Source organism: Schistocerca piceifrons, chromosome 2, assembly GCF_021461385.2.
Source record: "Schistocerca piceifrons isolate TAMUIC-IGC-003096 chromosome 2, iqSchPice1.1, whole genome shotgun sequence".
Taxonomy (NCBI): Eukaryota; Metazoa; Arthropoda; class Insecta; order Orthoptera; family Acrididae; genus Schistocerca; species Schistocerca piceifrons.
Window position 1 is genome coordinate 116,238,517 of NC_060139.1, and position 25,728 is coordinate 116,264,244.

Below are 25,728 nucleotides of genomic sequence, written 5' to 3' on the forward strand. Positions count from 1 at the left end.
AGGCTTCCATCCAGTCACTCACTGATCAGTCTGGCCTGGCAACGGAAGACAGCAAAATGAAAGCTGAAATTTTAAATTTAGCATTTGAGAAATCATTCACACAGGCGGATCGTACAAACATATCGCCATTTGAATCTCGTACAGATTCCCGTATGGAGAACATAGTGATAGACATCCCTGGGGTTGTGAAGCAGCTGAATGGGTTGAAAATAAATAAATCGCCAGGTCCTGACGGGATTCCAATTCGGTTTTACAGAGAGTACTCTACTGCATTGGCTCCTTACTTAGCTTGCATTTATTGCGAATCTCTTGCCCAACGTAAAGTCCCGAGCGACTGGAAAAAAGCGCAGGTGACGCCTGTATATAAGAAGGGTAGAAGGACGGATCCTGAAAATTACAGACCAATATCCTTAACATCAGTTTGTTGCAGGATTCTCGAACGTATTCTCAGTTCGAATATAATGAATTTCCTTGAGACAGAGAAGTTGCTGTCCATGCATCAGCACGGCTTTAGAAAGCATTGCTCCTGAGAACCGCAACTCGCCCTTTTTTCACATGATATCTTGCAAACCATGGATGAAGGGTATCAGACGGATGCCATATTCCTTGACTTCCGGAAAGCATTTGACTCGGTGCCCCACTGCAGACTCCTAACTAAGGTACGAGCATATGGGATTGGGTCCCAAATGTGTGAGTGGCTTGAAGACTTCTTAAGTAATAGAACCCAGTACGTTGTCCTCGATGGTGAGTGTTCGTCGGAGGTGAGGATATCATTTGGAGTGCCCCAGGGAAGTGTGGTAGGTCCGCTGTTGTTTTCTATCTACATAAATGATTTTTTGGATAGGGTGGATAGCAACGTGCGGCTGTTTGCTGATGATGCTGTGGTGTACGGGAAGTTGTCGTCGTTGAGTGACTGTAGGAGGATACAAGATGACTTGGACAGGGTTGGTGATTGGTGTAAAGAATGGCAGCTAACTCTAAATATAGATAAATGTAAATTAAATTCAGATGAATAGGAAAAAGAATCCCGTAATGTTTGAATACTCCATTAGTAGTGTAGCGCTTGACACAGTCACGTCGATTAAATATTTTGGCGTAACATTGCAGAGCGATATGAAGTGGGACAAGCATGTAATGGCAATTGTGGGGAAGGCGGATAGTCGTCTTCAGTTCATTGGTAGAATTTTGGGAAGATGTGGTTCATCTGTAAAGGAGACCGCTTATAAAACACTAATACAACATATTCTTGAGTACTGCTTGAGCGTTTGGGATCCCTATCAGGTCGGATTGAGGGAGGACATAGAAGCAATTCAGTGGCGGGCTGCTAGATTTGTTACTGGTGGGTTTGATCATCATGCGAGTGTTACGGAAATGCTTCAGGAACTCGGGTGGGAGTCTCTGGAGGAAAGGAGGCGTTCTTTTCGTGAATTGCTACTGAGGAAATTTAGAGAACCAGCATTTGAGGCTGACTGCAGTAAAATTTTACCGCCGCCAACTTATATTTCGTAGAAAGACCACAAAGATAAGATAAGAGAGATTGGGGCTCGTACAGAGGCATATAAGCAGTCATTTTTCCTCGTTCTGTTTGGGAGTGGAACAGGGAGAGAAGATACTAGTTGTGGTACGAGGTACCCTTCGCCATGCACTGTATGGTGGGTTGCGGAGTATGGATGTAGATGTATATTTTTTTTTTTTTTTTTTTTTCATGGCCCGGTTAATGAGAGCAGTGCTACTGCATCTTCCGAACCACGTTTCATGGACAGGCTTCCCTTGACTGTGGTTGTACAAAGCCTCATGCTGGGCTTCTGGTTCGTCCCCCACAGTATCAGCACCCAAAGTGATGTTTGCAGTGTGGTGTACTTATTGTGGTGAAGTGCAGTGAGTGTCAAGAGTACCAGCCTGGTTTATTACCCTTCCATTGCCAGCCACTTGGGCACCCCTCTACTGCCAAGCGCACCACTGAAGCAAGTTTTCCTGCGCTGCTAATCGATGCTGAGCGAAGTACTGTATACAGTTCATAGTCCAGTCTGTTGAAAAAGACTGTCATGATCGTAGACCTCCATTTATTAAGAGATAGTAACTCGTTAAATTCTATTGTAGTTTTTAGAGTTTAGAAATAATATCTTCGAGCCAGCTCATGTGCTTCTTCTGGCACACCTTGTTAATTATTGTTGCTTTCATTATTTGGCACACTGGTGTAGACATGTCTGCCCCTTAGGAGTATAGAAGGGAACCTAAATCGTTCCCTCACATTCATACAACGTGTAATTGTTTTTTATATTCTTGAAATTCCAATTTTTCATAATTCGCAATGAATTATAGATTTTCAATAAATTGTTTTGTGAAGCAAATTTCATCTAGTAAGCCCATTTAATAATTGATATACAAATCTGAGATTTCATCGTAGACAAATTACGATTCTAGTTACCAATGACAGTATTAACTACAATCCCAAATCTTATTAGTTTTATACAAACTGAGATGCTCTAATGCATACTGAATACTATAAATATTGGGTATGTTTACATGCCAACCGCATTTTTTCTCTCATCTTGTTAAATTCTAGTAACATTTCATTCTGTAGGTCAATTATTATTCTCACTTCCATTGTACAATTAGTTTAAATCAAAAACTATGACATAATCACAAATGTACATCCAATCCATGCAGTAGTGTTACAGTGTATCAGTATGTATACTAAAGAAATATGTTATGTGCTACTGTTTGTGAGCCTAACGCTGTTACATTACTGTATATGTATAAGGACAAGATGGCTTATACCTTGACATACATAAGCATTGTCGAATATGAAACATAGGAATTTGTAACTAAAACGTTTTCAGCAATGTAACTGACTTGCTAGACAATGACAATATCTACCAGAAAAATGCAACAGTGGAAACTCCAGGTGGGATAACAATAATATAAGGATAAAGGTAAATTGCTACTCACTGTAAACATGACGCATTGAGTTTCAGACAAGCACAATGAAAAGACAGTTACCCAATTAATTTGTGACAAAAGCCTTCTTCAGAAAAGGAAACGTGCACACATTCATTCACGCAAGGAAGCACATCTCGTGCACATGACTGGCCACAACTGGAATGGCTTCCGGTCTGAGCTGCCAGATACGTCAACTGTGTAAGCGTTAAGTGTGCTTGTGGGAATGAATGTGTACATGTTTCCTATTCTGAAAAAGCTGTGGTCAAAAGCTAAATGTATAAGTCTTTTCAGTATTTCGCCTGCAATTCAATGTGTCGTCTTTACAGTGAATAGCAATCTGTCTTTTTCCTTAATTGTTGCCAGAAGAATGAATAATTGTAGAGGAGAAGTCGCACATAAATTAAAGTTATACCGTTCATTTTTATGCAAATGCTTGCATTATTCTTTTGGGAGGATACAGTTGACAACCATTCTTCCCCCTCTGCTGCCGCCATTTCATCTGACTGCCAAAATGAAAAGTATATGTAGTGGTATACAGATATTATACTAAATCCCATCAAGGAGTTCACAGAGGAGCATTTGCTGCAGAAATGCCCACGTCCTGTTGAACAGGCTTAGTCCTGGGGAAACATTGAGTAAATATACAAAAAAAAATCCTCATTTACATCTTGTTCTTGTGTTCTAGTTTAGAAAATGCACAAGCAAAATAAACAGAAAAGAAGACTGGCGTGGAACACAATTGTGACTCTATTGAAAATAAAATGGAGGTCAGCAGGACGTAGTCTGTTGAATTGTTTGATGGACCAAGTAAGTACCAGGAGATGTGAAAAGACATGGACAGTGATATAGGGCAGGCTGCACCAGTTTTAGTACCTGCCTGGGGGTGGGCAAACTGATCAGGTGTGGGCAGTTAGGCAGCTGGATCGTAACCTAAGTAACTGTATGAACTAGGCGAGTGCCCACAGGCATAGGAGGATGAGTGACTCATACATGCAACAGAACAGTTCACAAACGTGGTGGAATAGGGCTGCCTGAGTGGTAGCCTGCACTACCTACAGTCTGCCTGCAGGTGAGCCGACAGTCATGTGCGTATGTCAGTGCACTGTGGGGCAGTATTGGAACAATGTGATGTAGAAAAAATTAAATATTTCTCCACAGATACTCTCCTATTGTGTTGTAAATAATGGATGCTGCTAGCAACTGCCTCATCTTTGACTATTGACCTTTCGATTCATTCTTCTATTATCTTTGGCAATAAAAGGAACCTAGTTCAGACCTCAGTGGTTACTTCATAGACCACAATGCCCACTACAGAACAGGAGAATGTGAGGCAAAGACAGCGAGAGGAGCTCTAAGCAAAGCAAATTAGATTCTTTGTGATAATGCAGGTTAATTTAAATTATGATGCCTAGAAGGAGGTAGTAATAATGCCACTGATGCAGGTGTCCCCAAACTGCTGACCATGTTTGGAAGCAGTGATTCAGCAGATGATGCTTTTTGTTGTTAAAAATAGGCCAGTTAAGTTGAGCAGGCAATTGACTTTATTGCATTTCATGTTCCAGAGTGAGAACTTAATGGATAGAAAGTGAATCAATGGTTGAAAGTGGGCGAAAATTCACAGCATACACTAACCATTCCCCTTCTCTGTCAAGCAGTATTTGGAAAAGAAACTCTCTCCATTGCAGCTACGATTTGTTATAATGTTACTTAAACAGAACTCACAGTTCTTCCAAAATCTTTTTGTCATCTGTTGGAGTTAATATATTTTTCCAAAGTTGAAGGGGTGGGGGTTGTTATCCCAGTATTATATATATTCCCTTGTGCTACATTACCCTTTGGATATTGTGCTTGTTAATTATATATCTAAGTGGAAGTGGCACTATATTAACATTATTTTCTGAATGAGTTAAGTTCTAATTTAGAGGTTACGTATTTTTTAATCTGTTTTACATGGATGTTACATTGAGTGTTTTAAATAGTGTTAGGACAAATTCCTTGCTTTGATTAGTTCAGCTGAGTTGATGCACTTTTTGTTTGTAAATTTCATTAAGATACTAATCTTCTAATGAGTAAACAAACAGATTGAGTGCATAAGTTTTGTTTATGCATTTTTTTCTTTTTCAAAGTTAAGTAGACTGTATTAAATCATTATTTATATTTACTAATTTTAGGAACTTTGTCTTAAAATTAGCTAAAAATTTTTTTCAAATATTAGCTTTGAAATCCAGTTTACAAATGAAAGGCTTTAAACATCTTTAATCATATCTGATGAAAGCTTTCTTTGCCATAACTGTCCATTTTATTTTCAGGGGCGTTTTCGAGAATTTAATTTCTGGTTTTTGATGCAGTGTAGACTAACAGTATCATGAATGCTTACTTCTTGCTGTGTTGCTACATATGAATTTTGACAGAATCGAACTTTTTCATAACTACAATATATCTAGCAATCTCTCTGGATCAGGCCATGAAATTCAGACAACAGTGCATCAGATTATTTAAGAAACCTGGCTCGAGAACGAATTTACTTCGCAAGACTACCAGCAGCAATTGGGATGTGAATGTGAATACTCTACACTCTGCTGCACGCTCTTGTGTATTGTGCTGGCGAATATTGCTCTTCTGAATGGGTAAACAGTTCAACTTACTGAAGCCATGAAGTTGTCACTGTTACTGGTAGATCTACTTTCATTCGGTGGTTACGTGTTGTAGTTTATATTTCTCCGCAAGATTTAAAGAGAGAAGTAGCTAAGACAAACTTCCTGAAGTTCACTTCTCATAAGCATTCTCTCTTGTATAATGCTCTAAACGATCGATCAACAACTCATCTGAAGTCATGCAAACCACCCTGTGAAATTGTGCAAACCACCCTGGATTGATTCAAAAAGTATCAGTTCTGTCGACATGACTGCCGGGTGGTGACAGCACTGGAACAAATTCACTGTCTTACAAAGCTCACCAGGTTCAAGATCCAACAAAGAACATACAAGGATTCCAAGTATCATGCCAAAGCTGGTGGAGGCTGAACCACACTAGGGTGGGTCGAGGGAGGTGTGATTACACCTTGAAATGGGGTTTCCATTCATCTGCTGACTGCGAACAATAGAACACATAGTTACGGAGTGCACTGGTCGTCAGTGGACCCTACACTAACTGACGTGGTACTCTGAACTAATTGTCAAATATGGACTTTTCATTTGATTGTAGATACTTCTTTGTTCGTGTAAAAAAATACAATAAATAAATAGTTGTTATTGAATGGTATGTGCTGCCCTTGCTTCATGTTCAGATAAACAATCTAGCAAGCATTATTACCCTAAAGAATTTCATTTAGGAATTGGAGCATGAATTAAATTTTCAGTGACCTTTGTTATTAGGAGCTAGTGATCATCTTTCCTTCAAAACAAAGATGATTTTCTTTCTCATTACAAAATTATAGTAATGGATGAAATATTTCGGGAAGTGAAGAAAACTTTCAGTTGCAAAGTAGATTAAATTCTAAAATTATGATTAAAGCACTTCATTTGCTTTGTTTCTTTTTTTAAGAAAGAAATACAAAGAAGCAGAAAAGTTCACTGCTCAGTTTTGTTATTATGTATGAACACAATTTCATGTATTAAATTCACAATGAACATTTTCTAAGAGACGACTGTTAAGCAGTTACCATAACATGCCTACAGTGACATGCTTTCATTTATGATACTGAAGGTAAGAAATTATCATTAATACTACCTCACAAGCTAGACTGCAGTTAATGTATTTGTAAGGCAGTTGATTACAGTGTACAATGTTTGGTTTCAGCAAACGAAGAAAAAGTGAAAAAGTTGGAAAGGGACTTAGACATTTTTCAATGAAGGTATGTGAAAAAGTGCGCAAGAAGGGCACAACGTCCTACAACGAGGTTGCTGATGAGTTGGTTGCTGAATTTACAAATCCAAATTTAGTAATTTCACCAACAGATCAGGTAATTTCATGTTGAATTTGAAAAAATAAGTTTTGTTCTGCAGTTTATTTACAAGACTTGTTTGCAGCCTTAGAAAATACAGTAACAGACAATTTTAGAGGTTTTTAATGTTACAATATGCATACAACTATGGAAGTTGTTATGTTGTGTTGCCTTTGTTTATATGTTGGAATGATAATCACTTGTAACCTTATTAATTTGGCAAACATAGTTTGAAAAAAGAATACCCAATAGCCTGTCACTTAAGACTGTGTTGGCTAGCACAGTTATAACTGTGGATGTTTGGCTATAGCTGTGTGGAGCGGCCGCGCGATTTGACGTGCCTTGTTGCGGATTGCACGGCCCCTCCTGCCGGAGGTTTGAGTCCTTGTTTGGGTGTAGGTGTGCGTGTTGTTCTTAGCATAAGTTAGTTTAAGTAGCGTGTAAATTTAGGGACCGATGACCTCAGCAGTTTGGTCCCTTAGGAATTCACACACATTTGAACACTTTGGCTACATATTAATGTAATTTTGTTAACAGAGAAATACACAAAACACAGAGCAAATAATCAATGAAGTTGACCACTTCAGTAAGCTATGACTGAAGATAAATGAGCACTCTTTGAAAGTACCACATTCACGATCTTGTGCATAAACTAAATTCTGCCATTTTTGCTATGACAATAATTCCCACTGTATGTCACCTTGAAATGCTCAAGCTTTTTTTACTTTGTATAGCTTCACTCTATTATATGTTATGGTGGTATATTTTGAAGAAACTCTGCATTTCTCAACAATACTCTTAGCCCAGAAAAGGGCAGTCAGAACGATCTGCAGCATTATTTAGCAAATTTTGTGCAGCCCATTGTTAAAGTATCCTTAAATTCTATCTTTATAATCTCTGTACATACAGATCACCATGCAATTTGTAGTTAATAGTGTGGACTCATTTGGGGTAGGAATCGCGGTATTGTTTTTAATAGGTTGTCAGCAGGACTGACAAATGCCAGTGATGAACCCAAGATGTAGATGTAGATTTTCTAATCTAAGTTCACAGGCTTCCTTGTGGCACATTCATTTTAATCTGTACAAGAGTTCCTCACTGTAGTTTAAAAACTGGCACTGTCATATGTAATTTATTATGTATACTATTGAATGCTTTTTTTCCATTTCTTTGTGTAGCTGAAGAAATCACGTTACACTTGTGTTTGGATTCCACAATATAAATGAATTACGTAGGCAAGGAACCACTTACTACTTAATAGTTAGTATCAGTCACAAATCCGACAGTTATCCAATAAGACACAACTATCATACATGCAGAACCATTATTAACACTTATAAGGGGCAATCAAACAGTTAACGTTTCAGGGTGTTGCAGCAGCGTATATGCAACGCAGTGCAGCTCCAGTGCAGGTGTATAAGCATGCAGTTACGGTAAAACGTCCAGCAAAACTGCAACAAGTGGGTCTGTTTTTCCATGGTAATGCTTGTCCCCAGCATGGAGTTATAGGTTTTTCACACAGCTGGACATGATGTATTACCAAACAGGTATCTTCAACCTTGTGCGTTGATGGGGTGATTGCCTCAATGCTGAAGGTGGTTTTACCAGATTGGTGTACAGATTTTGGACTGTAAGGTCTTTCAACAGAAAGTTTTTGATTGCCTCTGATATATTAGACTGCCCCCTCAATAAAAATTACAATAATAAATGTCTCTAAAATGAACTTGCCACAATAAATCTCTCTTTATATACATATCAAAAAAAGTTTTGCAACATTCCGGTTCTCAGAACTCCTGAAGACAGACGTTGACTGTGGATATTGTATCACAGACACAGTCCCTTTGACTGTTCAGAGAGGTCACTAAACCCATCCAAAGATGTAAACAGCCATGCATGAGCAGTGCCTGTTAGACTGAGCTGGTCCGACAGCCAATCAGTTCCAGTCATTCCACCAGGAGAGAGGTACGTGGCTTGTGTTGTTTGTAGTTCAACCACACCTAGTGGGCGCTAATGACCTCAGCAGTTGAGCGCCCTTAAACCCTACCAAAAAAAAACCACACCTAGATGGCCAATACCATGATTCGATCGCATCCCTCATTGTTATTTTGTGCCAAGAAGGGCTCTCAACAAGGGAAGTATCCAGGCGTCTCGGAGTGAACCAAAGCGATGTTGTTCGGACATGGAGGAGATACAGAGAGACAGGAACTGTCAATGACATGACTTGCTAAGGCCGCTCGAGGGCTCCTTCTGCAGTGGAAGACAGCTACTACAGATTATGGCTTGGAGGACCCTGACAGCAATGCCACCATTATTTGTAATTCTTTTCATGCAGCCACAGGAAGTCATGTTACAACTCAAACTGTGCGCGGTAGGCTGCACAATGCGCAACTTCATTCCTGATGTCCATGGCGAGGTCCATCTTTGCAACCACAACACCATGCTGAATGGACCGCTCAGGATTGGCATCACGTTCTCTTCACTGATAAGTGTTGCATATGCCTTCAACCAGACAATCGTCGGAGACGTGTTTTGAGGCAACCGGGTTGGGCTCAACACCTTAGGCTCTCAGTCCAGCGGGTGCAGCAAGGTGGAAGTTCCCCGACAGTGGCATTATGTGGGGCTGACGGACGCCACTGATCGTCACTGAAGGCATTGAAACAGCTGTAAGATACATGAATGCCATCCGCCAACTAATATTGCAACCATATCAGCAGCTTATTGGTGAGACATTTTCGTCTTCGTGGATGACAGTTCTTGCCCCCATTGTGCAGATCCTGTGAATGACTTCCTTCAGGATAACAACATTGCTCGACTAGAGTGGCAAGCATGTTTTCCAGACATGAACCCTATCGACATGCCTGGGATAGATTGAAAAGGGCTGTTTATGGATGAAGTGACCCACCAACCACTCTGAGGAATTCACACTGAATTGCGTTGAGGAGTGGGACAATCTGGACCAACAGTGCCTTGATGAACTTGTGGATAGTATGCCACAACGAATACAGACATACGTCAGTGCAAGAGAACGTGCTACTGGGTATTATAGGTATCGGCGTGTACAGCAATCTGGACCACCACCTGTGAAGGTCTTGCTGTATGGTGGTACAACATGCAAAGTGTGGTTTTCATGAGGAAAAAAGGGCGGAAATGATGTTTATGTTGATCTCTAGTCCAATTTTCTGTACAGATTCCAGAACCGAGTTTGTGCAAAACTTTTTTGATGTGTGTAGTTGAGAGTAGTTTTATTACAAATGAGACAAAATTATAACCAAAACTCAATAAGTACTTGCATTGAAGTAATCAGATCAGTGCATGAGCGAATTTTTATATAAATTTATGGATAATCAGAAGCCAATTTCACACAGAAATGTATAGATAACATACTGAATATGTAAATTAAGTCTTTATAGAGCTTAATATTGAATGCAATAACTTCGTAGAATCTGTGTTCTATTATTCTTGACTTCTAAATATCTTTTCGTGCCTCAGGAAGTAGTATATGTTCAAGTCTATAAACTTACATGTTATAGCTGCAACAGCTCCTAATGAATACATGTTTTTATCACATTTACTAAATTGTGATAGAGTTTTTCTTCCAAATTCATCATTCACAAATTATAATCACATACTAGCTTGGGTACCCGGCTTCATTCAGGGAGTTGATATGAGATTGTGTGGTAGTTGGAATAAAAGGATGGACTTTGAGGTATATGAGGTTAAAATTGAAAAAATATTCAAACTGTTTACAATACTTGTGTGTTAACATTTTTCATTTTATTATCTGGAGTATATATGTACAAATTTTTTTTATTTACTACTTGAGAGCAAGCTACGTGTAGTTTACAGTGAGAGAAGTACGAGTCTTTGAGATTGATCCTGCAATATTTTAAAGTTTGTCATTGCAATTCGTTAAACTGTAGGCTAATTTGATTTGAATTTGCAGTCTTTTAAATTGTAATGGCAGTTCAGTAGGGATCAGTGGTATTCTGCGGCTAAATAGTATGTGCCATCTGTACTGTCCAGTCGTAAGTTCAGCTTCGATGATGATATTCAATAGCTGTTTAATCATAATCCTTGTTCCACTACATAATTTAGGTGAGTTGAGATTTCTGTGTAGTATAGTTGGAGATTCAATTTTAAGTCGAAGGTAGTGTAATGGCATTCCTGGTATTTGCAGTGTGTTTATAAATTCTGTAGGGAAGTTCACACTTTCTTCAACATTTTCCATCGTGTGAATTGATTGAAATATTCTGTCTTCACTGGGAATTTTTTTATGAATATTAAAGTTGATATCATCAATAATATTTTTAATTACCAAAATTGCCCTTTCAAATAGCAAGTCTGATTTGGTATAGTTGTAAACAATGTTTGGATAGATTTGGGGAATGAGTTTGTTTTCAGCTGTGGCTATGTTGCAGAAATCACTGTAGAGTTTAATGAGGCCATTCATCTGGTCAGTAGGATAAGTGTCTTTGCCTATTTGTAAAAGTTTTGAGTAAAATGTGCTGTTGTTTCGTCTTTTTATAGTTCAAGTCTCATATTTTTTGTTAGTTGCAGTATTTGTATGAGTGACCAGAGATGTAATTTTTTTTTTTAAGTGTGTATTGGTCTTGTCTACTGATATTGGAATATGAGTAGAGCTCCTCTCATTGCTTCACAGTTTCCTCACAAGTCTTGTAACGTTCTGTCCATGGCTTTGAGTGATTTTTTTTATGTGCCATTGTGCATCTGTCCGAGAAAATAATTTTAGCTCACTTTAGAAGTTCACCCTGTCCATATGCTCTTTATATTTTACATACCAGGAGTTGTTCTTCAGCTATATTCAACAGTAGTTGTGGATTGGAATGGGCAGTTTGTCCTTCCACAACTGTGGGTGCAATCCTGGATGATGCCAGTGCAAGTGGAATGTGTTGTTTAGCAAGTATTTCCATTAGCAAAAGATTCATTGTGCCGCATGATGCATCCAAGTATATAATTCTTCCAGTGTTGTCAGTCCGGTCTATGATAACGTTGTTTCTTTTTGATTGTCACTTCGTGTTGAGAGCAATGTATTGTAGTAGTTTGTAGCTATTTTCCTTTGTAATTGCGAAGTTTAGCACACTGATAGCATCTTTCTGTGGTGCTTGCATCCCGAGTTGTACTATGGTCTGGTTGTTCATTGCTAAATATTTATCTTCTAAGCAATTGTGTGTTTCATTGACGATGTTGTCATTGAATTCAATGGTCAGTAAAGGATGAGATTGTCGGATTTGGTGCAGTTTGTCATCACTCATACTCTCTTCGAAGGAGTACCATAGCTGTTTCGGATTCAATGGGTTAGATGTTGTTAGAATTATGGCGAATAAGTTTCTCATTTGTTCAGCTGAGACTGTGAGTGATACTTCTTGTAGTGTTAACACCCAGTGGTTATTATTTTCCTGTAGTCCTAAGCATTGGCATGCTTTTCTGTAGGTCTGGCATAGATAACTGTCAACAGCCGTGATATCTGCGAAACTTGTTGGTCCCCGTATTTTGTGTATCAACATCCAGAGATATAGCTAAAAACAAAGATGATGTAACTAGAAACATTGGGCATAGTGCACCAGTTTTCATGATTGCTGGATGACCTTCTACTGGAATTCCTTGTTTTTGTCATTGAAAGATTTTTTTCTTGTTGTGTTCCATGTATTGACATGTAGGGACATTGACATATAGTAATATTTTGGTGAATGGCTCCATTTGGCACAATTGGTAAAAAGCTGTTAATGTTATGTTCTGACATGGTTCGCTTACAATTTTTCAAAACCCTCTGCCCATTCCCCAAACGTACTGCTAAAAGTTGCACAGTTAGTTCGCATCCATGTATGGGAAAACCGATAATCCGCCACACTGCTTTGCTATTGTTTATTTATCTTACCATTTGGTACATAAGGGTCTCTTCATTTCTGTTTTGCTTTTTGCTGTTCTTGGCTATTTTAAATACTTCCATGTCACTGCCTTTGTTCGCATACTCACACATATTTGATGAATTTCACTGTATTGCAGTATTCTACATCTGTGTGTCCTCGGAACATTGTGGAAAGTTGTGTTTTACGTGGAACTACCCAGTGATTATCTATTTGCAGTTCATCACTGCCTCATGTTCATATTTTTGCTATGAAGCCGCCATTATCGGGTGATTTTCTTTTATATTGGGGATAGCCATCAACTCTGCTTTGTATGTCATCCAAGAATGTTTTTGGGTATGTTTTTGTACATTTTCCATCATGGCAAATTGTGCTATGGCCCACAAAGTCTGTGAATCACATTTTTCACCATGACATCGTGCAGTTCCGAATTGGGAAATTCGGCGTGGATGATTTTATTAATATCTGTGGGATGAATTGTGTCATGTAGTCATATGAGATTGTGTGGTTGAGGCAGTCCTTGTTTTTATCATTTATTTGTGTACATCCAGCATGTAACAGTTCCAAAGATGTAATTGGATAGGTAAAAAATTACTCACCAAGCAGTGGCAGAACACACACTTAGAGGGTTATCGGAGTCAGTGGCTCCTTTTCAGACAGAAGGGTTGAAGGGGAAGAGGAGTGAAGGAAAAGGATATGAAAAGTCTAGGAAAAGCGGTAGATTTCAGGAAAGTCACCCTGAACCACGGGTCGTGGGAGACAAACCGCACTGGATGAGAAGGGAAGACTGATAGTTGGGGACTGCATCGGATGAGATTTGAAAATCTGAGAGCTTGAAGTTGGAATACAGGGTAATATGCAAGACAGAGATTACTGCTTATATCGTACACGAGGTAATAAGAGTGAAAGGCTAAGTGCATTGCATGTAATGGAGGTGGGCAAGGGAAAATAGACAGGCGAGAAAATGAAAGATGTAGAAAACTAAAACGGACTTCAGAAAGAAGAAGTTACTGTGAAGAAATGCTGAGAGGAAAACAATAATGTAAATCAAGGCCAGATGAGTGGCAAGAACCAAGGACATGTTGTAGCACTAGTTCCCACCTGCGGAGTTACGAGAAACTGGTGTCTAGGGAAAAAATCCAGATGGAGCACGTGGTGAAACAGGCATTGAGGTCACGATTGTCAAGCTGTAGAGCATGTTCCGCAATGTGATATTTCTTGTTGCCAGTACACACCCTCTGTCTATGCCCATTCATCTAATTCATAATTTGGTGGTAGTCATGCTCATGTTAAAGGCCGAACAGTGTCTACATAACAGTCAGTATATGACGTGTTGTTTCACAGGTGGCTCTTCCTTTGATAGTATATGTTTTGGCAGTTATAGGGCATACATAGGGCAAGTCTTGCAGCAGGGATAGTAACGGGGGTAGGAGCCATAGGGTAGGAAGATGGGTACAGAAGGAGCAAAGGGTCAGACAAAAATAGTGGGGAGATTGGGAGAGTGAAGAAAAGCTATTCTAGGTGTGGTGGGCAAGATTTCAGATAGAATGCATCCCATTTCAGGGTGTGATTTTAGGAAGTCATGGCCCTGTTGAAGTAGCCATTTAATACATTCCAAACCAGGACAATACTGAGTGACCAGTGATGTGCTTCAAAGTTGTTTTTTGGAGGGATCAGCAGGACCAGGATTGGATGTAATGGCTCGGGAAATCTGCTTTTGATCTTCCACCTTTAAGCTCTCAGATTCTCAAATCTTTTCTAATGCAGGTCCCAACAGTCAGATCTCATCCCATGTAGTAAGTCACTCCTGACCCACGGTTCTGGGTGACCTTCCTGAAATCTACCCCTTTTCGTAGACCTCTCCAGTCATTTTCCTTCGTCCCTCTTCCTTTCCTTTAAGCCCTTCTGCATGAAGGAGCCACTGGCCCCAAAAGCTTTCCTAATTACAACCCCCTTTTCATTGTGTGTGCAGCTGTCACTTGGTGAGTAGATCTTTTATCTATCCAATTAAATTATTTTGTCAGAAATTGTTTTCATTGTTATATAAGTTCCAAAGATGTGGTGTTTTGTGATGACTTCAATAAACATCATTTGTTTTTGTCGGAAAAATCTGGCTAATTGGCATCTTGAGTATATTTGTGTGTGTGTGTGTGTGTCTCGGTCTTCCTGTGTATGATAACGAAATCACCAATGTTCCAATGTTATCAATGTTTTTGTCATTTGGGATTGCATCTTGAAGGTGGAAGAACTCCTTGGAAGTGACTTTTTTGTTTGTTTTTATGGCTCGTTTCGGGTTGTATTTGTTTTACGTTAAAATTATATTGTCTTCTCTGTGCAAAAATATTAATGTATATTGGAGGGCATCATGTGAACAGTGTGTCTTTGCAATGCATTGTAGTCCTCGTCTTCTTTGTTGTACCATTAGGTCACAGTTTTTTTCATTGTCCACATCTATGATGGCGACTTTGTCTACCTTAGGTGCATTAAATTGACGTTAGTGTTTTCCATGTCTTGTTTGTTTGGCTCGAGTTATAACTTTATAGTCATCAGAAATCATTCGGTTTAGTGCAGTTTTGAATATGTGAATCAGCTGATTGTATTCGTGTAAGATCCTCTGTATGTACTGGACTACTACTACTCTCAATCCACTGATATTTTGTGCATTGTTTATAGTTATGTTTCTTTATTTCTGACGAAATATACTTGCAGAAATTTTTTGGTGTTCGGTGAGTAGTGGCAGTAATGATCCTGTGTGTGCTAGATCTGTCCTAAAAACACAGTCAATAATTTTCTCTGTTAGTGTTGATAGAAGTGACACCGATAGGAGTCATTTGGAAGCATTCATTGTACACTTTCTTATTTTGAAGTACGTGATTTGATCGTGGTTAGCTGAAAACTCTCATCTCTGACATGAAATGACATGCAGACTGCCTGCTACTCAAAACTCACTTGTTCTCAAAGCACTGTAGTTGGAGCTGCGACCACCTGCAGACTAAGCTCTGTGAATATTCACTTTCTCAACTATGTGAATTATTGATTTACTTATCCTGAAACCAATAACAGCTTCAATATCCAATTTTACTAGCCAAAACGTCGATATTTGGGAGTCGAAATAAATATCTTGGTACCACTAAATTTGCTTTTGTTGATGTTCATCTTATGTCCTCCTTTCAAGACACTGTCCATTCCGTTCAACTGCTCTTCCAAGTCCTTTGCTGTCTCTGACGGAATTACAATGTCATCGGCGAACCTCAAAGTTTTTATTTCTTCTCCATGAATTTTAATACCTACTCCAAATTTTTCTTTTGTTTCCTTTACTGCTTGCTCAATATACAGATTGAATAACATTGGGGAGAGGCTACAACCCTGTCTCACTCCCTTCCCAACCACTGCTTCCCTTTCATGCCCCTCGACTCTAATAACTGCCATCTGGTTTCTGTACAAATTGTAAATAGCATTTTCTCGCTGTATTTTACCCCTGCCACCTTCAGAATTCGAAAGAGATTATTCCAGTTAACATTGTCAAAAGCTTTCTCTAAGTCTACAAATGCTAGAAACGTAGGTTTGCCTTTTCTTAATCTTTCTTCTAAGATAAGTCATAAGGTTAGTATTGCCTCACGTGTTCCAACATTTCTACGGAATCCAAACTGATCTTCCCCGAGGTCCGCTGCCACCAGTTTCTCCATTCGTCTGTAAAAAATTCGTGTTAGTATTTTGCAGCTGTGACTTATTAAACTGATAGTTCTTTATTATTATATAGTTCTTTATTATGGCATAATACCATACGTCTAGAAGATTAAAACGTGAACTTGAAATGCAGCGAACAGGTGAAACTAGCCAATATTGTGAATAAACACTTCTTTTCAAATAAATTGGCCTCAGCAGAAGAGATTAATAATAGTCAAAATTTCTTTAACAAACCGCCAAAAATAACGTTTTTGTTCTGCAAGGCGATTAACGCTTGACTGTCAGAAAGGTGGAAACGAAATAAAATCTGAAACTAATAATATATTTAGCCTTTCGTAATTATGTGAATGTATTTTAATTCACTTGTTAGCTCCCAACCACAGAAATCTGTTTTGTTTTCATCTGACATGAGAGCAATAAACAAAACGGAAACAACAAAATCACTTGAACACGGGTCACGTGAAGACTACCAGCTCCCCACTGCAACTCAAGACTGCTCTGTGCATCAGGTCCAGATCTACGATATTTCCGAACCGGGACATTATTAGATAGTGGCCCTTCCCCTCCCTCGAGAGTTTGAGGTAGGGTGCCAAAAATTTTAAAAATCGACTTTTCAAAAAATCTTCATTTTGTAGCGCACATCTTTCTAAAGGGTCTGATACATAAGACATATATGATCGAGGGAACTTAAGACGTGTTATTTCATCTTAAGTGTGCCGAAGTGCAGTGCCACGCCTCTCCACACAGCATTCTTCCATCGCACGTCTCTGCATTTCGCTCTGTGGAATTCAAACGTGTAATATTTTGTAATGGTTGCTATCAAACTATATTCACGCCAGCGGAAATTAAAATGTCCTGTGGCGCCTCTCCTGCTCCCAGTTGGTCGGTTTGACATCCTGCCCCTCTTAAAAAAAAAAAAAAAATTCGCCATTTATACTGGATGGGATTATTTGTAACCGGCAGAACAAGAAAAGAACTCTTCAGTAAATTTTCAGTCTTTACTGCCTATTAGCTAATAACGTGCTGTTCTGTGTAGCATAAAATTAAATATATGGTACATAAAATGAGTAAAGACAAGAGACAAGCAAGACAGTACACGTTTCTTCAGTCCTCAAGTCCTAGCTATTTTTTCTCTCTAATCTTGCCACAGCTTTATATGGCGTACTTTCCTTTCTGGGAAAGAATCTATTACCTCATCAAAGTTCAACATTTTGCTATATAAAGAAAGGAAATGTCGTCGTCTAATAAAAGAAAAGCTGTTAATACAAATAGTACCCAAGACTGGTGTGGTTTCTCGATCTGATTACGTGTATTTTGTCACCGTCTTCTAGATAAAACGAAATAGGCCTGCCTAATATTGCAGTGATTGTTACACACACCAAATAAACGAGACTGTTTTGGCACAAATGATCATTTTTATAGTACGACAGAATATAATTCATGAATTACCAATATCAAATGCCTATTAAGCCTACTACAAGCAAAAAGTTTTATGTTAGGAAATAGTTTCACATTTCATTCATGCTTTCTAGCTTCTGAAGCATGAGATCGATAAGTAGTAGTAGGAAATTAAATTTGAAATCATATTCTTCCATAATTTGTGAGAGTCCCCGTTTCTTCTCCTTCCTCATTCTAACAAACAATCTTGTCATCACTAATTCTATAACTATTCCTGCCAGTGTCAAAATTTATTCTATGGTTAGGCCTTATTACGTGTATGTAGAACACGTTTTCTGTGCTACTCCCAGAATAGAACTTTAGTGGCTGTTAGCCAGGGATTGTTCAACTGGCCCTTAGTAGTGAGGCGGTCTGGCCAAAAATGTTCTTTCAAAATTTCATTTTCCTGGATACATGGAGAAGACAATACGTAATCTTTGTTTCCTGTTATTCCTGTTAGTCACTTATTTCCACTCTGGTAGTCTGAATCTATGGAATTCACTAGTAATTATAACAATGCTGATCATTTGTGAACCCAGTCAACCACATAAACTGCGATTGTCATTCACCTTTTCGGCTTTATTCGCTCAGCTTGTATAAACCCGTCCCCTTTTGTCTGGAGGAAAGTTTATTTCTAAATGCGACGGGGATTCCCCTGGCAGACACATCAAGCACACTATGCACGCATTCAAAAATCAACTTAAGATTCATTCAGATAGCAGCATAGAATTTGATAAAAAATGTTCAAAAACCAACAGGGATGCGTTCAAAATCATAAGAGTAATCGATAGACCAACGTGCGCTGGATGCTTGGCGCTTTGTGAAACAAGGTCTTTCTCCTCAATAATATGAATTTGCCCCCCACCCCCTCCCGAAATTACCGCCCGGGGCAGAAATCCTGGTTTGCCCCCACCCCCTAGTTCCGTGCCTATTGTGCATACGTGAATCTGGCAGCTTAGGTGCACCAGTAAAATTTTTCCGGATAGCATCTGGCTGCTTGCTGCTATTGCTTATACAGCTAACTGCCACACTTTTGTAGCCAGAAGTGGGAGAAGTGCTACTCATATGCGACTCATCTGCACATGCGCATAAGCTCGCAACCGCTCCCACGAATTTAATGTAAACAGTTGTGACGTAACGCTCATCGGAGGCAATTTGTTGTTATGAAAGCTTCCTAAAGCCTTTGACACATTTTGCTGTTGGCAGATGCTTGTATGAGCACTGTTTCGTTCTCGTATATGGTGCATTTCCTTTGCAACTTAAGGAAGCCCTCACATCCTCCGTACAGTCTCTCTCTCTCTCTTGCCACGTGTTTTCCATATGTTTGGAGCCATGAAGAAATACGTTTGTGGTCCATTTGCTTCAGACAAAGAGGTGCACACCAATGAACAATCGTGGTTCTGTGGGCAACCGCAGATATTTTTCTGTGGATGCATTGACTGTTTTGTCTCACAGTGGGATAAATGTGTTAAGTTATGGTGACTACTTTTGAAATAATAAGCAGTTTGGTTACTTTTCGCATTTTTCTAGTTTTCATTTGCCTGCCCCTAAACTGAAGCTGTTGTTTTAGAAAGTCCTACTTTATATTTAGAATTTGAATTATTTGACTACCATCAGTGTCGAGTAACTATCCCTGGGTTTGCTATTCAGCTGGTGACAGTAAGGCTGCGCGTGGGACTTACATTGTCTTTTTGCAAAACATCTTTGTTTTTGTTTCACTTGATTGGTTGACCTCAGACATTTTGTTTTAGCAATATGACCAGAAGAACATCAGGAGAAGAGTTTATGATGCTTTGAATGTCCTTATGGCTATGAACATCATCTCCAAAGAAAAAAAAGAAATACGATGGCTGGGTTTACCTACAAATTCGCTTCAAGAATGCCTTACTTTAGAAAAGGACAAACAGAAAAGAATTGAAAGAATAAAAGTTAAAACACAACAGTTGCAGGACCTTATTTTACAGGTAAGATTTAATCCTTAACTCATTGATCTCTACTTTGTATTTGTCTTGCAATATAAAATTGTTAGATTTTTTGGTAATAGTTTCACAGTATTGTCACACTGCAACAATAGAAAAGCCCAAATCTGAAAGCAGGGTCAATAATGGGGTACAACACTCAGCACTGAAAGCGTGTTTATTGAAACATCGTTGCTCAGCCAGAAGCGGGAGTGCTGTCAGTTATACAAATATCAACTGTTCCGAAATATACAAATGAAAGAAATTTTGAGAAACTTACAGAAATGATAAATACTAAATAATTGTTGGTGGTCAGATCTGAACTGGCAACTAGCAGCATTACAGCCTGTGAGGCTAACTGCTGTGTCACATTGTATGCACCACAGCTCACAGGATTGCTCCCTCTCCTTGCTGTTCCAAAAATCTTATTCAGCACCATGGATCTAGATATTGTCAGTTTTCCTTTATATGGAGTGCTGGACAATCCTCACATTGTGGTCGTAATGTCACATCCTCTTCACTGTAATGTGCATCAAAACCTTCGTGTCAAAGCTTGGCAATCATTGAGCACACCTCCAATTTCCTTGAACAAGAAACACACATCACAAATCTACAACTGAGTACTGTAGCTGTGGTTTGCACAGGGGGCTTGTATATCATCTCTGCGCTTTTGTCTTTTTGATGATTGGTCGTAATTGTATGCTTTGTGTGTGTGTCTCAGTTGATGAGCAGCAAGCCTAAAGTATTACAGTAACTTTACTAATAGTCTCACTTTCCACACAAGTGTACAAATATATACCAAGATTTTGCCAGCTGTGTTTGGCATTTTAGAGCTCTCAGTGTTTCTCCTGAGTGCCCAGTGTTTCATATATAGTCATCTATAGTATCATCTGGTTGGACCAGGAACAGTGTTGCCATTGTAATTTTGCCTCGTGACCATAGAGCAAAAAGAACTAGTGTCATCCTTCACTGTGTTTTACGCAAATGTCACGGGCAGCATTGTATACCATTCTTTCTGTTGGATATCGAAGTACATCAAGAGCCTGCCTACCTACATCTTATTGAAGCATTCTGGGAGGCCATTTGTCTTTCCGTAGACAGTTGTCATCCTCTAGTTAACATATGTGAAATTATCTCTTGTACCGAGTCTCAGTTGGAAAACCTCTCCACAATCATGGATCATCACATGAGGTGCTCCATTCCATGGTTCAAAATGATGTCTTCCATAATGAACGTTGCAATTTCCACATATTCGGCAGTTGGCACAGCCTTGGTGGCAGCATAGCAGGTGGAGGTAGTCAGTGCAGACTATTATCCACCAGTTCCTGTTTGTCGACTTCGGGAACTTCCCGAAAAGGTAGATTCTAATTCTGTGGAATGGTGCTGCTGCTGGCAGAGTTTGTACCAAATATTCTGGAGGGAAATGTGACATTTGTTTCCATCAGTAGTGTTTCTTGCAGTGGGTATCATATTGTGTAACAGATCGGAAGAGACCTGGCCAGTGATATCTACGTCTGATTGTGCCTAGTCTACACAAATGCCAAGTGACTGACCAGATGTTGGAGTGTCATGGAAATACATTAGGATAGCTGGCCACAAATGAGCTGCATAATTGGCAATCATTTCCACGCCATTGGAATTCTGCTACAAATACCACCTTTGTTGAATGATCAAGAAATTTTGGAAGCTCTTATACAGTATTCTATGTTTTAATTGAAATGTTTATAAGGTGGTTCCTTCTTCTTCAATGTTCATATAGTTTTCAGCAGCAGTGACATCTACTGCAGTGATTACTCAGATTTCACCCATGTTGCTGTCTTTTCCCAAAGGATTCCTTGAAAGGTAGTTGATATCCTTGTGTTGGCATCAGTAGTTGCATACCACTGTGATGTTGTACTCCTGAAACTTTAGTGCCCATCGTGCTAGTCAACCCGACAGGCCCTTCAGGCTAGTTGGCCAGCACAGTGAATGGTAGTCCTTTATAATTGTGATGATTTGTCAAATACTACCACAATTTGTTAACGCTTTGGAAACCAGACACTTAAAAGAGTATTGGGTATAGGAAATTGGCCATTTGTGCCATTATTAAAAGCATCACTGGAACATGTGTAATTGATGTCTCATCAAGGCTAATATATAATAAAACAGGACCAGACTGCAGGATTTATTTTTCATATTTACTTTAGTTCTGTGATAGATTACTAATTTTAAAATGATGACAGGCAGTATAATTGTCCTCCCTAGGAAAAAAGTGCTAGGTGAGTTACTGAACAATTTCTTCCTCTTGAACTTCCAAAATTTCTTGATAATTCAAGAGACATGATGTATTTGTAACAGAACTACAGCAGAATGCGAGGCCTGAAGAATACATGCAAAAAATTACGTCAGTGCGATCGTGGTAGCTCAGCATTCATGACATCAGCTGTTATTCTTGCTAATGTTTCTATCGAACTAATTCCAGAAATTGACAACAGAAGGCAGCACCAGTCAAGTGGCAGTCCCGAGACACACGTACATTGTTCTCATATGAAGTGAGTTTTAGTTTTTGAGTGATAGAAGGCTTGCGCATCGAGCAATTTGCAGCATGACCTATACCCGGGCTTCGTTTCCAAAGTGTTAACGAGTCAGACAACTGCAAGCCAATCTTTCTCGGTTGTAGTCCACTTCGGGTGGGAAGAGTATTATGGAAGCATAAGCTATTACTTTTTCAACAACTTTCGAAATATGCACTAGATCTACCCCTATACAATAACCACTAGTGTCAGTGTGAAGTTCTGTATCGGCGTTCTTGTCCTACTATGCTAGGACTGGAGATTATGATAGCACCTCCTCAAGCACAAGGAAAATTTCTAGGAAAATTTGGTCTCTCTCTTCAGTAGTTCTTGCAAGGAATGTGCCTTAGACAGTAGTCCTTTATAAATCACAGGTACTAATAGCCCTTTCTGGGAACAACTCATGTCATAAATGTGCCAAGGAGTCAGAAAATTTGTGACTGCCCTTTTGTACCTCTGGATTGGGGTGAACTCTTATTGTAATGCACTAGGTGCCCCAAGATTTTTATTTAATCTGTGGCAGTGAAGTTCTTTTTTTGGATTCAGGTGGGAGGCGTGCAGTCAGAACACACTTCAACACTGTTTGCTTACCTGCCAACTTTCCCATTTAGGCGGGAAGCTACAGATTTTATGTTCTTCCCCCACTACCCGATTATTTCATTATTTCTACCAATTTTTTGGTAATTATTGTCAAACTAAGACATTTGTTGTGAAAAGCCACTATTTCAGTTTTTTGGCCAATGATTGGAAGTAATTTGCTCATTAGTTGCTTTTAATCAATATACACTTTGAAGTTCATAGAAATCAGGAAACACTTGCAACCTATACATTGAGTGTTATTTTTCCCCTGACATATGCATTTTGTAGAACATTTACATTGCTAAGTGTTGTGTTCTCTTTGGACTTGGGTGGTGTCATTGTGCTTAGGCAAAGTCACTTAGTATTCAACATTTTTATAATTGGTATAAATTTTTAGAGTGGATGGTTGTGAGTGTTATTTTGTTACCTGACTGTCTGAAAGGTTTTATAAATTTAGGCCAGATGGATGGTGAGAACCACGTACATATTGTAACGCTATTTCCCACCTGTGGAGTTCTGAGAAACTGGTGTCAGGAGGGAGAATCCAGGTGGGCACATGCGGTGAAACAGGAACCAAGGTCATGACTATTATTTAGTTAGGCTGTTACAGTAGACAGGATATTGATGTATTTGTAGAGAAACTTCTATCATCTTTGTTCATTGCTTCTACAGGCAAGTGCTTCATTTCAATACAACTGAATTAAGGTGCTCTGCTTTGAGATATGATTGGGAAAGTTTCATTTCCTATCATTGTTGGAAATCGCTAAAAATTCCTTTTGAGCAAATCTCTAGAATCTGCTTTTTTCCTGAAATCTTTGCTTTGCCTGTTTTCACTGGAGGGGTAAGCTGGAGCCAGAATTCTAATGTTAGTCACATCATGTTATGAAAGCTGAAGTACAGCCTAATCTGAAAGCGACCACTTTTCATTTTAACTCGCATGTAAAATCATTAACTGGGATCTGAGATTGAAGGAAGCAATCAGAAAAAATAACTCATTTATTTGTGGAAGTTATTTATACGGAAAATGGTACAGGATGCACCTAATAAAGGCAGTGAAAGACAAATCTTAAAAGAATTCAATTGATAAGAGTTGTTTGCATCTTATTCCCCCCCCCCCCCCCCCTTGCATTCTAGTCGTCATATCAACCGTCTTTAGCTGATAGCAACTGACTGAACCTGAGTAAAGTAGCTCATAACAATATCAGGTCCTTTCAGAACTACAGCATGAGAGTCTTTATCATTCTCAATGCTACCACCACCTGTATCAGCTTGTTTCTTCGTCAGAATCTCTGTAAGCTCATTCACAGTTGCCTGTGAAAGTAAGAATGTTATTACAAGATTGCCCTGAAATCTTTTATTTGCTAAAACCTCTGTGGTAACTGTCTATTCTACTTTAAGGAAATCATCTCCTACAGTGAACGCTGCAGTACCACAGCCAGCGTTTGCACAATAGTTTAACACAGTCTGCCAAACCACACCATTCCAGCCCGAAGTGATACATTGAGCTGGATCCTTAAAATGAAATAATAGTTATAGTGGATGCAGATTCTGAAATAGCGTTAGAAAGAATCTTGTATAATTTCTGCAATAAGTAATATTGTAAGTTTGACAAAAAATTTAAATAAGTGGATTCTAACTCTGCCATATGTCTTGCACATCAAATTGCGTTCTGAAATTCTGTACATTACGAGGTAAATAAGACACATTTCACATTTCCAGGTAACAACAAAACTGTGAATAGCCTGTAGTCTTCTTATTGCATGTGGGGCTGGATTGCACTCAGCACCTGCATTTTGCATTCACAGAATGATTTATGCCGAGCTGTTGAGGTTGTAATACGACAGAGTTATCTTTTAGTACAATAAAAAGTAGCAGTAATCATATGTTCTCTTACTTTATTACAATTTAAATGATAATCATGAGTTGTGTAAAACATAACATGTCATACTGCGACTTTGTAATATATAGAGTACAATTATTGAACTTCATGAAATAAAATGGTCATAACTTCTGAAAGTTAGTGTTAGGATGTCCAAACTGCACGGTTGGCCATGGGGCACGATGGGAATTAGTAAGCTTGTCTATGATGTGGTTTAGCGACAGAGCCCACTTTCATTTGGATGGGTTTGTCAGTAAGAAAAATTGGCGCATTTGAGGGACTGAGAATTCGCATTTCGCGATCGAGAAGTCTCGTCATTCTCAATGGATGACTGGGTGGTGTGTTTTGTCCAGTCAGGAATTATTGGTGTGATATTGCTTGATGGTAACTACCAAATGGTATGTGAAGGTTTTGGAAGATGATCTCATCCCCATTATCCAAAGTGACAGAGATTTTGACAAGACATGGTTCATGAAGATGTGACAAGCAGGAGTGTGGTTGTCCTGGAGGAGCACTTTGGGGACCACATTCTGGTTCTGGGATACCCAGTGACCACTGGCATGGGCCGTGACTGGCCACCATATTCTCCAGATCTGAACATATGCTACTCCTGTTTGTGGGGCTATATTAAAGACAAGGTGTACAGCAATAATCTCTAAACCGTTGCTGAGCCGAAGAGCCCATTCTGTGGGTCATGCAGAATTTTGCTAATTGTTTGCGCCGCATCATTTCCAATGATGACAGGCAGTCAAACATGTCATAACCTACCGTATTTACTCGAATCTAAGCCGCACCTGAAAAATGAGACTCGAAATAAAGGAAAAAAAAAAAAAATTCCCAAATCTAAGCCGCACCAGAAATTTGA

General features: G+C 39.1%; 1 protein-coding gene across 1 annotated transcript in view; it reads left to right on the forward strand.

The window, feature by feature from the left end:
• Positions 1 to 25,728, forward strand: part of LOC124776445 (transcription factor Dp-1) — a 227,824-nt gene that overhangs the window by 100,292 nt on the left and 101,804 nt on the right. Inside the window, exons 6-7 of the mRNA XM_047251447.1 lie at positions 6,742 to 6,904; positions 19,647 to 19,859. Coding sequence (XP_047107403.1) covers positions 6,742 to 6,904; positions 19,647 to 19,859 — 376 coding nt within the window. The remainder of the gene's footprint in view (positions 1 to 6,741; positions 6,905 to 19,646; positions 19,860 to 25,728) is intronic.